The 12,517-nt window shown below is 55.3% G+C and overlaps 1 protein-coding gene across 4 annotated transcripts in view; it reads left to right on the top strand.

The window, feature by feature from the left end:
* Positions 1 to 12,517, top strand: part of ARL15 (ADP ribosylation factor like GTPase 15) — a 219,406-nt gene that overhangs the window by 71,710 nt on the left and 135,179 nt on the right. For 3 of the 4 annotated variants that reach the window (XM_036309004.1, XM_036309007.1, XM_036309005.1), the window contains one exon: positions 10,307 to 10,366. The exons of the other annotated variant lie outside the window; for it this stretch is intronic. In XM_036309004.1, the coding sequence (XP_036164897.1) occupies positions 10,307 to 10,366 (60 nt within the window). The remainder of the gene's footprint in view (positions 1 to 10,306; positions 10,367 to 12,517) is intronic. 4 annotated transcript variants of the gene reach the window in all.

Consider the following 12,517-nt stretch of genomic DNA (forward strand, 5'->3'; position numbering starts at 1 on the left):
CCATGTCACATATAGAAATTTTTTGATATTTGCAACTATAGTAAAACAAAGACTTATATTTTTGATATTTATTTTATATATTTAAATGCCATTTAACAAAGAAAAATCAACCAAAAAAATGAGTTCGCGTGTCACCTCTGACACGTGTGTCATAGGTTCGCCATCACTGTTTTAGTCGTACTAAGATGGAAGTCTGAAAGTTTCCTGGTAACTGTGATGCATCCCATAACAGAGCTGGGTCAGAGTCACAGAAAGAACACTTTCCAACACTTAACAAGGTAAAATCCACCATGTCTGACATTCAGTCAGAAGTTACCAGTATAGCCTGGCCGGGTGTGGCTCGGTGGTTGAGTGATGACCCAGGAAATAAGAGGCCACCAGTTTGCATGCCCGGGTTGTGGGCTAAATCCCCAGTGGGGGGCGTGCAGGAGGCAGCCGATCTGTGACTCTCTCTCATCATTGATGTTTCTGTCTCTCTCTCCCTAACCATTCCTCTCTGAAATTAAAAAATGTACAAACAGGCAGGAAAACATGACTCATGAGAAGAATAATCAATCAATCAATTGAAACTTAGAACTGACACAGATACTAGAATTGGCAAAGAAGGACATTAAAACTGTTATAATTGAATCCTATTCTTAAAGTTAAGTAGAGATACAGAAGCTATTGAGAAAAAAAGGTATAAAACACTATAATATCTGGATGGATTAAGCACCAAATAGAATGAATGGTTAGACATTGTGGAAGATTTTATTCTGCAGAGAGGCGTTCTGAGGACAAGGAAGTTTATCTGAAATGATGAAGAGGGCATGGCAAGGCTGAACATTTGCCTGTCCGGTAGCAGCTTCACGGAGACGAAGAAAACACAGCGGTCAAGAGGGAAATGGACCGACTCACCGATACAGTCAGAGGTCTCACGCGTTCGCTGAAGCTTGGGTGGAACATGTGAGAAGCAGACCAGCCAGGTGGGCCGTGAGCCAGGTGGCCCACACTCGGAGCATCCGCCAGCGGCAGCGGAGACCTGCCTGAGGCGCACACGGAACACGCGCTTGGACATCCAGCAATTCTCACGCTGTTTAAAGGGATGCGGATCGCACTGAACATGCCCGCAGGCCACAGAGGAATGGAACCAGAAGAAAGAACCCAGTAGATCTTTGGGAAAATCCTCAAATATTTGGACACGAAGTCACTTCTGAATAAGCCAGGGATCAAAGGAGGCGCCAAAAGGCAGATGATCAAGCATTTTGCACGGAACGAAAATACCATTTACCCGACTGTGGGCTGCCTCTGCGCGTGAGACTCCTGCCGAGGAAAAGCAGGGCCTCAGGCCGGGACCCCACTTCTGCCTTAAGGGATGGAAAGAGAAGAACAGGTTAAACCTAGAGAAAGAAAGACAGACATCATACAGATCAAAGTGGAAATCGGTCAAGTAGGAAACCAGTAGAGAAAAATCATTGGAACTAAAAGCTGCTTCTTTGAGGAGATCAGTAGACTCATAGAACCAGCCAAATGGATCAGGAAAAGGGATCGAAGAAGACACTCATTAACAATGTCGGAATGAAGAGAGGTCACATTAAGTCGGATTCCATAAATATTAAAAGGGATATAGAATATAATGAACAACTTTATGCCAATGCATTTGATGACGTAAGTGTATGTGTGTTAGGGGGTCAGGAGGGGGTTGGTTTGTAGGACCAAGTAAAATACTCATGAGTTCCACACACAGAATGAAAGGGAGCCCTAGGCGGTGTGGCTCAGTGGATAGAGTGTCGGCCTGCAGACTGAGGGGTCCCGGGTTCGATTCCGGTCAAGGGCACATGCCCGGGTTGTGGGCTCGATCCCCGGTCGGGGGCGTGCAGGAGGCAGCAGATCAACGATTCTCTCTCATCACTGATGTCTCTCTCTCCCTCTCCCCTCCTCTCTGACATCAATAAAAATATATATAAAAAGTGGAGTGGCCTCTCTCCCCAGACCCATTCCTGGAGGACACACCGTTCATTCTGTGGGAGACCGAGGGCAGGGATGGGGTGAGAGGGGACAGAGGGAGGAAGGGGGTGCGTGCTTGCCGGCTGGCTCTGTATGTTGTGGCTGCGGCAGGCGGGCCGGGGGTTGGAGAAACACCCGGGACGGCCCAGAGGGTGGAGGTGGAGGTGGCAGCCGCGCAGGACCCAGCGGCTGATTTCAGCCGTGGGCGGCCCCCCCAGAGCCCGGCAGCGCTAGCGTTCCAGGCGGCGTCGCTGGCGTGCTCCAGCGGAGTCCCCGGTTCCTGCCGTGCTCACGGCCGGCGTGTGGAACTGAAGAACGAAGGAGGTGCGTGACCAAGCCCAGCGGCGGGAGCGGAGCCCGGAGGGGCGCAGGATGTCGGGAAGCCACGCAGGAGCGTTCAGGGCGGAGGATGGAGGGGAGCTGCAGGGGCCTCGGGAGGGTAATTGGGAAGGAAAAGGTCAGGAACTCAGGGCGCACAAGCTCAGAATTCCTGCTAAACTTCAGGCACACGCGGCTGAGAGATCCGTGCCTCCCAGGAGTGCATGGGCGCCCCTGGGAATCCAGTCACGTGTACACCGTGTCTAGGACAGGGGTGGGCAAACTTTTTGACTCGAGGGCCACAATGGGTTCTTAAACTGGACCGGAGGGCCGGAGCAAAAGCATGGATGGAGTGTTTGTGTGAACTAATATAAATTCAAAGTAAACATCATTACATAAAAGGGTACGGTCTTTTTTTTTTTTTTAGTTTTACTCATTTCAAACGGGCCGGATCTGGCCTGCGGGCCGTAGTTTGCCCACCGCTGGTCTAGGATCTAACTGATCAATTACGCTAAGTCACAAAAAGATCACTCACAAAAAGAATTAGTGGCAGACAAATAAGTGGGAAAGGTTTAACTTGACCCAGAGCTCAACTTTACTAGAGGATAAATAAGAACAAGTCAGTTTTATACCCAAATTTACCAAATTTGTTTCTTCATGACCCTGTGCAGCGCGGGTTGGGCCGTGGCGGCGGCACACGCTGGGGGTGGTGGCATTGGCCGTGGTGTCCCTGTCCCTTTTCTTGGGAAGCAGTTACTCATGTCAGTCAAAGGTACCGAAGCATTCACATTTCTCGACGTAGTCACAGGGCCACTGAGAACTTACTTTGAGCGTGTAATCTCAAAAAGCCATATGCACGACGCAATTCTTTGCAGCGTTTTATGTAACAGAAACTTTGAAGTAATTTAAATGTCCCACTGCACGGGAGTTTGTTAATTAAAATGTGGAACCTGATTGAATATGTTTCCCAATCTATAACCTTTCCAGTCGTCAGTAGAGGAAAATTGAATGGACATTGATTGCTCAAATGAAAGCGTGCAAAGCTAGTGTTGAATAGAAAACTACAAATGAACGTAACAGCAGCCTGCCTTGTCAGCATGGCCGGGTCGCGTGGCGCTTTGCTCTTCAAGACCACTCCTCTGTGGTGTGTGGATGGTGCCGCGCCAGTCAGAAGGGAAGCGTTTGCAGCCACTGGAAAGAGAATCCGCCTTAAGAACCGGTTTCTTAAAATGAAAGCACGGCCCCTCCCATTTCGGGAAGGCGAGAGCGCCTGTGTTTTCTTCAGAGGAAAGGGAATCTAAACTTTATTGGATGGTTCACTTCAGCAATCATTTACCTTTGACATCATTTAAAAAGGTACTTAAATTGTCAAAACCCAAAGAGCCAAGAATCCCTCCAGAGAGCAGGCCCTGGAGGTGGAGGGGAGTTGGGCAGCTCGCAGGTTGGTCTGGAAGCGAAAGGGAGGCCGGCCAGCGCATTCCCTGGCTGCCGCCGGCCTTTGTTGACACAAGGCCTTGCGAACCTGCGGTTACAAAAATAGCTGCTTTTTTTAAAACCCAGAGGCACGGACTCTGCAGGCCTCGGACACTAGATCGATGTGACAGGAACACGTACAGAGCAGTCACACTGGGAGCGGAAAGGAATTGAAAATGTCTTCTTGGGGAGTAGGTTACTGCACCCCAAAAGCTGTCAAGCTGCATGTCATTCAGTCAGAACGGAAAAAGATCCTTGGAAAGAGGGAAAGACTTAGTAGACATTTGAATGGGGCGTTCTAATAGCGTTCGTGTTAACGGCATGTGGGTGAGGTCACATGAGAGAAGCGTTAGGAAGTGAAAGTTGGTATCTGCGAGCGGATTGGGTTTTATAAACGCCCGGGGAGCAGGTTTCCGTTTGTGACGTCGAAATCATAGTTAGATGGACTTCACTGGCCCCTCGTCCAACACCGCGAGCTGCCGGCGGCGGGGGGAGGCCTGCAGGCGGGGGGAGGCCGCGGGTGGGGGGAGGCCGGCCACGGGTGGGGGGAGGCCGGCCACGGGTGGGGGGAGGCCTGCAGGCGGGGGGAGGCCGGCCGCGGGTGGGGGGAGGCCTGCAGGCGGGGGGAGGCCGGCCGCGGGTGGGGGGAGGCCTGCAGGCGGGGGGAGGCTGGCCACGGGTGGGGGGAGGCCTGCAGGCGGGGGGAGGCCGGCCGCGGGTGGGGGGAGGCCTGCAGGCGGGGCCGGCGGAAGTCCTCGCTGAGCGCTCCCTGATGGCTGCGGGGCAGGTCTGGCTTCACCGCCGCTTTTCCCACCGCGTGGGCTGGGATGAGGGCGTCCACTCGCTTACAGACGGGAGACAGCGGCACAGGGGAGTCCGGTCAGTTGCTGTGTAAACACTCACGCCTACGGCACTGAGCGCGTCCACTCGCTTACAGACGGGAGACTGAGGCACAGGGGAGTCCGGTCAGTTGCTGTGTAAACACTCACGCCTACGGCACTGAGTGCGTCCACTCGCTTACAGACGGGAGACTGAGGCACAGGGGAGTCCGGTCAGTTGCTGTGTAAACACTCACGCCTACGGCACTGAGCGCGTCCACTCGCTTACAGACGGGAGACTGAGGCACAGGGGAGTCCGGTCAGTTGCTCCGAGTCAGTGAGTCAAACGCCGAACTTGAGCCTGGGCGTTTGCCGGGAGCCAGAGCTGCAGTGTGTCTCCGCTCAGCTCCCGCCAGCACGCATCTGGGGGCTGGGCCTTTGCGTCCCTCGGACTATTCACCCCCTTGCTGACCTCACCCTCCCAGGAAACACCCCCACCTGAGGCCGTCACTCCCGACTGCCCTGCTGGAACCACACGTGGGACCTAACCTTTCACTCTTTACCTGCACACGCGGGGAGGGACCGCAGTGCAAGCGCCCCTTCTTCTCCGCGAGCAGTGCCTTTCCTTCCTCCCCGAGCTCCGCCCGGAGCATTAGCGACTGCGCACGGCTGTAGGCGTCCCGCGGGGGTGTGTGTCCACATACTCTCCTGTACCCAGGCCACCTGGGGGGGTTCCACACTCACTCCTGTCCCCAGGCCGCCTGGGAGGGGGGTCCCCAGTCATTCCTTCACCCAGGCCACCTGGGAGGGGGGTCCCCAGTCATTCCTTCACCCAGGCCACCTGGGGGGGTTCCACACTCACTCCTATCCCCAGGCCGCCTGGGAGGGTCCCAGTCCCTCCTGTACCCAGGCCACCTGGGAGGGGGTTCCGCAGTCATTCCTTCACCCAGGCCACCTGGGGGGGTTCCACACTCCTGTCCCCAGGCTGCCTGGGAGGGGGAGGGGCACCTGGCACCAGGTCCTGGCAGGTGAGGTTTGTGCCCACGGGGCTGTGATGGGCACTGGCTTTCCTTCCTGAACTGGAGAGGCTTCCTGCTGCCCCGGCTGCGCCCTCGTGTCTGCGCCCACCATGGACTACCCGCTGCCCCAGTGCCCGCGCAGTGACCACGGAGGGGTGTTCTGGAAGGTTCCTAGCGAGCCCAGTGCTCGCCGACAGTCTGTGCAGCGGCGTTAGCTCTTCACCCCGGCCCTCGGCAGAGGTGCCTTTCCCGCATGGGGATCTGGGGGCTCCAGCCAAGGACTCGCCAGGGCTCCAGCCTAGAGCCTGCGATCAGGGCTGTGAAGGCACCCCCAGGGAGGAGGTCAGCAGCCAGACAGGTGGGTGGGGGTAATGCCGGCGGTTGTGGCTCGCAGGCCCGTCTGTGCCAGGCACTGTGATGGAGACAGTGCCACCGGGAGGGGCCGGTCATCCCATCTGCAGACCTGAGAGCCCGGCTGGAGGTCGCCCTCGGCACAGAGCTCATCCACCCGGCTCCTCTGACTCCACAGCCACTGACCACAGCGGGATCCCCCCACCTCACCTCACCTCACCTCACATACAGAGTAGAATTTCCCCCCCTCACCTCACATACAGAGCGGGGTCCCCCCCTCACCTCACCTCACATACAGAGTGGGGTCCCCCCTCACCTCACCTCACATACAGAGTAGAATCCCCCCCTCACCTCACCTCACATACAGAGCGGGGTTCCCCCAAACCTCACCTCACATACAGAGTGGAATCCCCCCACCTCACCTCACCTAACATACAGAGCGGGGTCCCCCCACCCCTTACCTTCTTACCTAACGTACAGAGTCTTGAGGTGCTGGGAGAGTAAACAGCAAAAAGGAGGCAGGGCGGGTGGGACATGAGAAAGCAGGATTGTCCTCCTCTCCTACAGTGAAGCTCAGCCACTCAGGACGGGCTCTGCACCCCCCACTCTCTGCACCCTTCCCCGCACTCCCCGCCTTTCTGCCTCTCTGCACCCTTCCCCACACTCTGCACCCTTCCCTGCACTCTGCACCCCCCTGCCTCTCTGCACGCCCGTGCCTCTCTGCACCCTTCCCTGCACTCCCCGCCTCTCTGCCTCTCTGCACCCTTCCCCGCATTCTGCACCCTTCCCTGCACTCTGCACCCCCCTGCCTCTCTGCACGCCCGTGCCTCTCCGCACCCTTCCCCGCACTCCCCGGAATGGCTTCGGGTAGAGGCAGCTCGTTTTCACTCTGGACAGTGCCCTTGAGCAAGGAGCTGTGCTTACTCTGTCTTGTAATTGCACATCTATCTATCTATATAAAAAGCCTGTGTCCGTGATGATCAGGCCGACCAAATGACCGGTCACCATGAGGTGCTAGCATAAAAACCGACCAATCAGAACCTAATCTGGGTGAACTGTGAAGGCAGTTTCTTCACAGAGCTTGTACTGTAAGAAGGTTAGGTCAGGGATGAGAACTAAAAATTGCCACCAGCACAGACCTGAGGTGCCGCTTCTCAGAGCAGCCAGAGATACACCTGGTAGCAGACTGGGGGCGTGATTGAAGGGCTGGCACCAATGTGAAGGCGGGGCTGATCTGGATTTCCCAGAGGAGCCGATGGCTGCCTAGGAGGCGGAGCTTTTGACACTGACTGGCATAGAAACAGACCAATCAGAACTTAATCTGGGTGAACTGTGAAGGCAGAACCTAAGGTGGAGGCTGAGGAGGGGTTTTAAGGGCAACAGCTGTTTGGTGTAAGGTGTAAGAAAGCGGTTCAATTTTTTAATGACCGGTTTGGCAGTATAGTGCATATGGCTGGCTATCATTCCAGATACAGGGATTATGTATTTTTGTCTGCCAAGAGCATCTCCTCCTGCTGTAAAAGGCCCCCCCCCCCCCCGCATTTAAGCAATCCTATCCCATATAATCTATCTATACTAATAAAAGGGTAATGTGCTAATTAGATTGGGTTGACTGGCCATCTTCCGGATGTCCGACTTCCTTCCTGACAAAGCCATGGTGGTGGAGGTCAATTGGCTGGCAGGGGAGAGCAGTTAGGGGTGAGATCAGGCTGGCAGGGGGTTAGGGGCAATCAGGCTGGCAGGGGAGGGCAGTTGGGGGCGACTAGGCTGGCAGTGGAGGACAATTGGGGGCAACCAGGCCGGCAGGGGAGGGCAGTTGGGGGCATTAGGCAGGCAGGCAGGTGAGTGTTTAGGAGCTATTGGTCCTGGATTGTGAGAGGGATGTCCCCGGGATTGAGTCTAAACCGGCAGTCAGACATCCCCCAAGGGGTCCCAGATTGGAGAGTGTGCAGGCTGGGCTGAGGGACGCCCCTCCCCCATGCACGGATTTTGTGCACTGGTCCTCTAGTCCTATATAATAAAGAGGTAATAAGCAAATTAACCCTCACGCCCTCACAAGATGACTGCCTACGACCAGGCCGGCAGGGGGGTTAGTGAGGGACTACCAAACGACTGAACAAGCAGGTTGCATGGGGCAACCAGGCCGGCAGGGGGGTTAGTAAGGGATGACCAAATGACTGAACAGCAGGCTGTGTGGGGCGACCAGGCCAGCAGGGATGGGGCAGTTGGGGGCGACCTGGCTGATGGGGGAGGGGTGCAGTTAGGGGTGACCAGGCAGGTGAGCGATTAGGAGCCAGCAGTCTAGGATTGTGAGAGGGATGTCCAACTGCCAGTTGGGGCCTGACCGGCAGCCAGACATCCCCTGAGGGGTCCCGGATTGGAGAGGGTGTAGGTTGGGCTGAGGGGACCCCTCCCCCCATGCACAAATTTCATGCATCTAGCCTCTAATCCTATTTAATAAAAGGCTAATATGCAAATCAACAGAATGACCAAATGACCAGCAAGATGACTGGTCGCTGTGGTGTGCACTGACCACCAGGGGGAAGACACAATGCAGGAGCTTCCCCCTGGTGGTCAGTGCACTCCCACAGGGGGAGCACCGCTCATCCAGTAGCTGGGCTCACGCTGGCGAGTGCAGCGGTGGTGGCTGGAGCCTCTCCCACCTCTGCAGCAGCGCTAGGGATGTCCGACTGGCGGCTTAGGCCTAAGCCGCCAGTCGGACATCCCCCGAGAGCTCCTGGACTGCGAGAAGGTGCAGGCCGGTCTGAGGGACCTCCCACCCCTGAGTGCACGAATTTTGTGCACTGGGCCTCTAGTGTTCAATAACGGTTGAAATCTTAAATGGATTGGGTGCTCAGGGAATGGGAGTCTGTTAACTTTGAAAAATTAGTGGTGCTGTTCATTGGAAAAGGGGGACTTGTATATGATGAGAAATTCAAGTGAGACTGAAGCATCTTGTTCTGGTTATAATTTAAACACCCCAGTTTTTCCAGAATCCAGCTTCGTGTGGGTCCTTTCAGAAATGTTTCGTGTGTACACTTGTTCATGTGTGTGTATGTCAGTGTGTAAGTATGTTCACATATGTTACATATGTTACAACTGAATGGACTTACATGATGATAGCTAAGTCTTAAATTGTAGTTAATCCTAAAACCACACTCTGAATATAAATGACAGAAATCCTTTATTATATGCATTGTAAAGTAATTGTCTTGTGTATATAATTGATTCTACTTTTAAGAGAAATATATGTATGACATCAACCATATCCATAAAAGAACACTAGCATGAATGCTCTGAAATTCTAATAGAAGAAGGCTATACCTTAGACACCCTAATCTCTAGGGTTGCTGAGTTACACGTGAGAGAAACTTTAGGAATTAGTTCGATGGCAAAGGTCCCAGTAGGTTTAATATTTTCTTTGAGGTTTCTCTATATTTCCAAATGTCTTCCTCATAATTAATAAAATCTGCCGGGGTCCAACCCCAGCAGGTCCAGGGGTCCCCAAAGGTGTAGACGGAGTCGGCGAAGAAGGAAGGACACGGAGACAGTGTTCAGTTGATCAGCAGCCTAGCCAGGATCTCCAGCCAGGATCTCCAGCCAAGTTCTGGTCTGGATCTCCAGGGAAGTTCTGCTGTTTATTGTCTTGTTACATCCGTATTTATCCCAGTTGATTTTAATCCTGTCAATTTCTATTACAAAGGTTAGGGCGTTTCTTATCTCCATTCCAGGGAGTAAAGATTATGTAGCTTAAGCATGATTGTTTGTAGTGATTAACTACCCGCCTGGCACTTAGTTAAGGAGTTTCATCCCCTCCCTGACTTCAGGGAAAAATTCCTACCTGGGAAAACAACCTTTCTAGGAGAGGCATCCCCTCCCTGACTTCAGGGAAAAATTCCTACCTGGGGAAACAACCTTTCTTGGAGAGGTGACCTTGGTTAAAACACACAGCGCTAAGGGGAGCAAACGTATTAAGAACAGTATGCTATATACGCCAGGTCCCTTGAAACATATGCTGTGCAGATGTTTCTTTCCTGCAGCGACTGTGTCAAGCAGCAAGGATGGACCGGCTTCCGGCAAAAATCTTCAAAGTGACATTATATATTAAAAATACGACAATATTTTGAAGAAAAGGGTTGCATTTTGCTGTAGCACACAGCTATGTTTTGAAAAACAGTTGCCGGTAATAGCAGATTATCGGTGTATCTTAGAAATTGTGTTTCTAGTGTAACTGTGAGCTCAGAAAAGCAGCTTAATCTGACTAGAGAAGAGGATGGGGCATCGGCGCACTTTAAGACGCTGTCACTAACTCTCGTTTTATGTCTTGTTTTCTAATCGTAGGTTTTAGTATAAAGGCAGTGCCCTTCCAGAACGCCGTCTTGAACGTGAAGGAGCTCGGAGGTACAGCATTTCCAGTGTTTCTGTCTCCCCATCTCCCCTCACGGGCGTTCCTGTGGTCCCTGTGGCTAAAACCCGGTGATTCCTTCTGCTCATAGGTGGTCCTTTTTACCTTTGCCCCTGAGAATGCATTTCCCAGAAACATCTCCTCTCTCTGTGTGTCTGCAAGGCTGACATGCGTTCTAAAGAACATAAACTCTGTTTCCCTTCGTATGAATTCAAGAACTGGACCGCGAGTGCCATTTCAGAAACTGCACTCTTTCGTTTGACTTACTAAAAAGTGTACTGTTGAGTGAAAACGAGGAGAATGTAACGCCGTGTCGTAGAGAAGGGCGCTGTAGCCCCGCAGGGAGGAGCGCTCCGGAGGCGGCCGTGTTTATGCTGCAGGTGTCCCGGGTCCGGGCTTGTTGGAGGGTGTCTGTCCGGTGAGGACTCTGCTGCTGGGCTCTCTGCTCTCAGGCGCAGTCACTGGCGAGGCTGTACCCCAGACCGCACCGCGCTCGGCCGGTCCTTACCCTCGCTCTGGGGCTTTGGGCCGTGGTTTATGTCAGTCGGGGTCTTAACCGTGTAAATAGGTTAACGGCGTCACTCATCAGTGAGGCCGCTACGTCCTCTGGTGACACAGGGGGACTCAGGGCCGCGGGCACATCAGTGAGGCCGCTACGTCCCCTGGCGGTGCAGGGGGGACTCAGGGCCGCGGGCACATCAGTGAGGCCGCTACGTCCTCTGGTGGCGCAGGGGGGACGCAGGGCCGCGGGCACATCAGTGAGGCCGCTACGTCCTCTGGTGGCACAGGGGGACGCAGGACCGCGGGCACATCAGTGAGGCCGCTACGTCCCCTGGCGGTGCAGGGGGGACTCAGGGCCGCGGGCACATCAGTGAGGCCGCTACGTCCTCTGGTGGCGCAGGGGGGACGCAGGGCCGCGGGCACATCAGTGAGGCCGCTACGTCCTCTGGTGGCACAGGGGGATGCAGGGCCGCGGGCACATCAGTGAGGCCGCTACGTCCTCTGGCGGTGCAGGGGGGACTCAGGGCCGCGGGCACATCAGTGAGGCCGCTACGTCCTCTGGTGGCGCAGGGGGGACGCAGGGCCGCGGGCACATCAGTGAGGCCGCTACGTCCTCTGGTGGCACAGGGGGACGCAGGGCCGCGGGCACATCAGTGAGGCCGCTACGTCCCCTGGTGGCGCAGGGGGACACAGGGCCGCGGGCACATCAGTGAGGCCGCTACGTCCTCTGGTGGCGCAGGGGGGACGCAGGGCCGCGGGCACATCAGTGAGGCCGCTACGTCCTCTGGTGGCACAGGGGGACGCAGGGCCGCGGGCACATCAGTGAGGCCGCTACGTCCTCTGGTGGCGCAGGGGGACACAGGGCCGCGGGCACATCAGTGAGGCCGCTACGTCCTCTGGTGGCGCAGGGGGGACTCAGGGCCGCGGGCACATCAGTGAGGCCGCTACGTCCTCTGGTGGCGCAGGGGGACGCAGGGCCGCGGGCACGTTCGTGAGGCCGCTACGTCCTCTGGTGACACAGGGGGACGCAGGGCCGCGGGCACGTCAGTGAGGCCGCTACGTCCTCTGGTGGCGCAGGGGGACGCAGGGCCGCGGGCACATCAGTGAGGCCGCTACGTCCCCTGGTGGCGCAGGGGGGACTCAGGGCCGCGGGCACATCAGTGAGGCTGCTACGTCCTCTGGTGGCGCAGGGGGACGCAGGGCCGCGGGCACGTTCGTGAGGCCGCTACGTCCCCTGGCAGCGCAGGGGGACACGGGGACGCAGGGCCGCGGGCAGCAGGTGCGGCGAGCTGGATGGTGCAGAAGGAGGTTCTCTTCCAGCTCTTCTTTAACCGCTCGGTGCCGTGTCCTGCCCCTGCTCTTTGGTAAAGCTCATTCGAACCATGTCCTGTTTTTGGTAAAATGGAAAGTCAGACGTATGCCATTTAATAGTGCTTGATGGCCTCCCTATTTTTTTTTAAAATATATATTTTTATTGATTTCAGAGAGGAAGGGAGAGGGGGAGAGAGGTAGAAACAAACATCAATCATGAGAGAGAATCGTTGATCAGCTGCCTCCTGCATCCCCCCCACCCCCCCCAATGGGTATGGAGCCGGCAACCCTGGCATGTGCCCTTGACCGGAATCAAACCCAGGACCCTTCAGTCC

The sequence above is a fragment of the Myotis myotis genome, unplaced genomic scaffold, assembly GCF_014108235.1.
Source record: "Myotis myotis isolate mMyoMyo1 unplaced genomic scaffold, mMyoMyo1.p scaffold_m19_p_5, whole genome shotgun sequence".
In the NCBI taxonomy this organism is placed as follows: Eukaryota; Metazoa; Chordata; class Mammalia; order Chiroptera; family Vespertilionidae; genus Myotis; species Myotis myotis.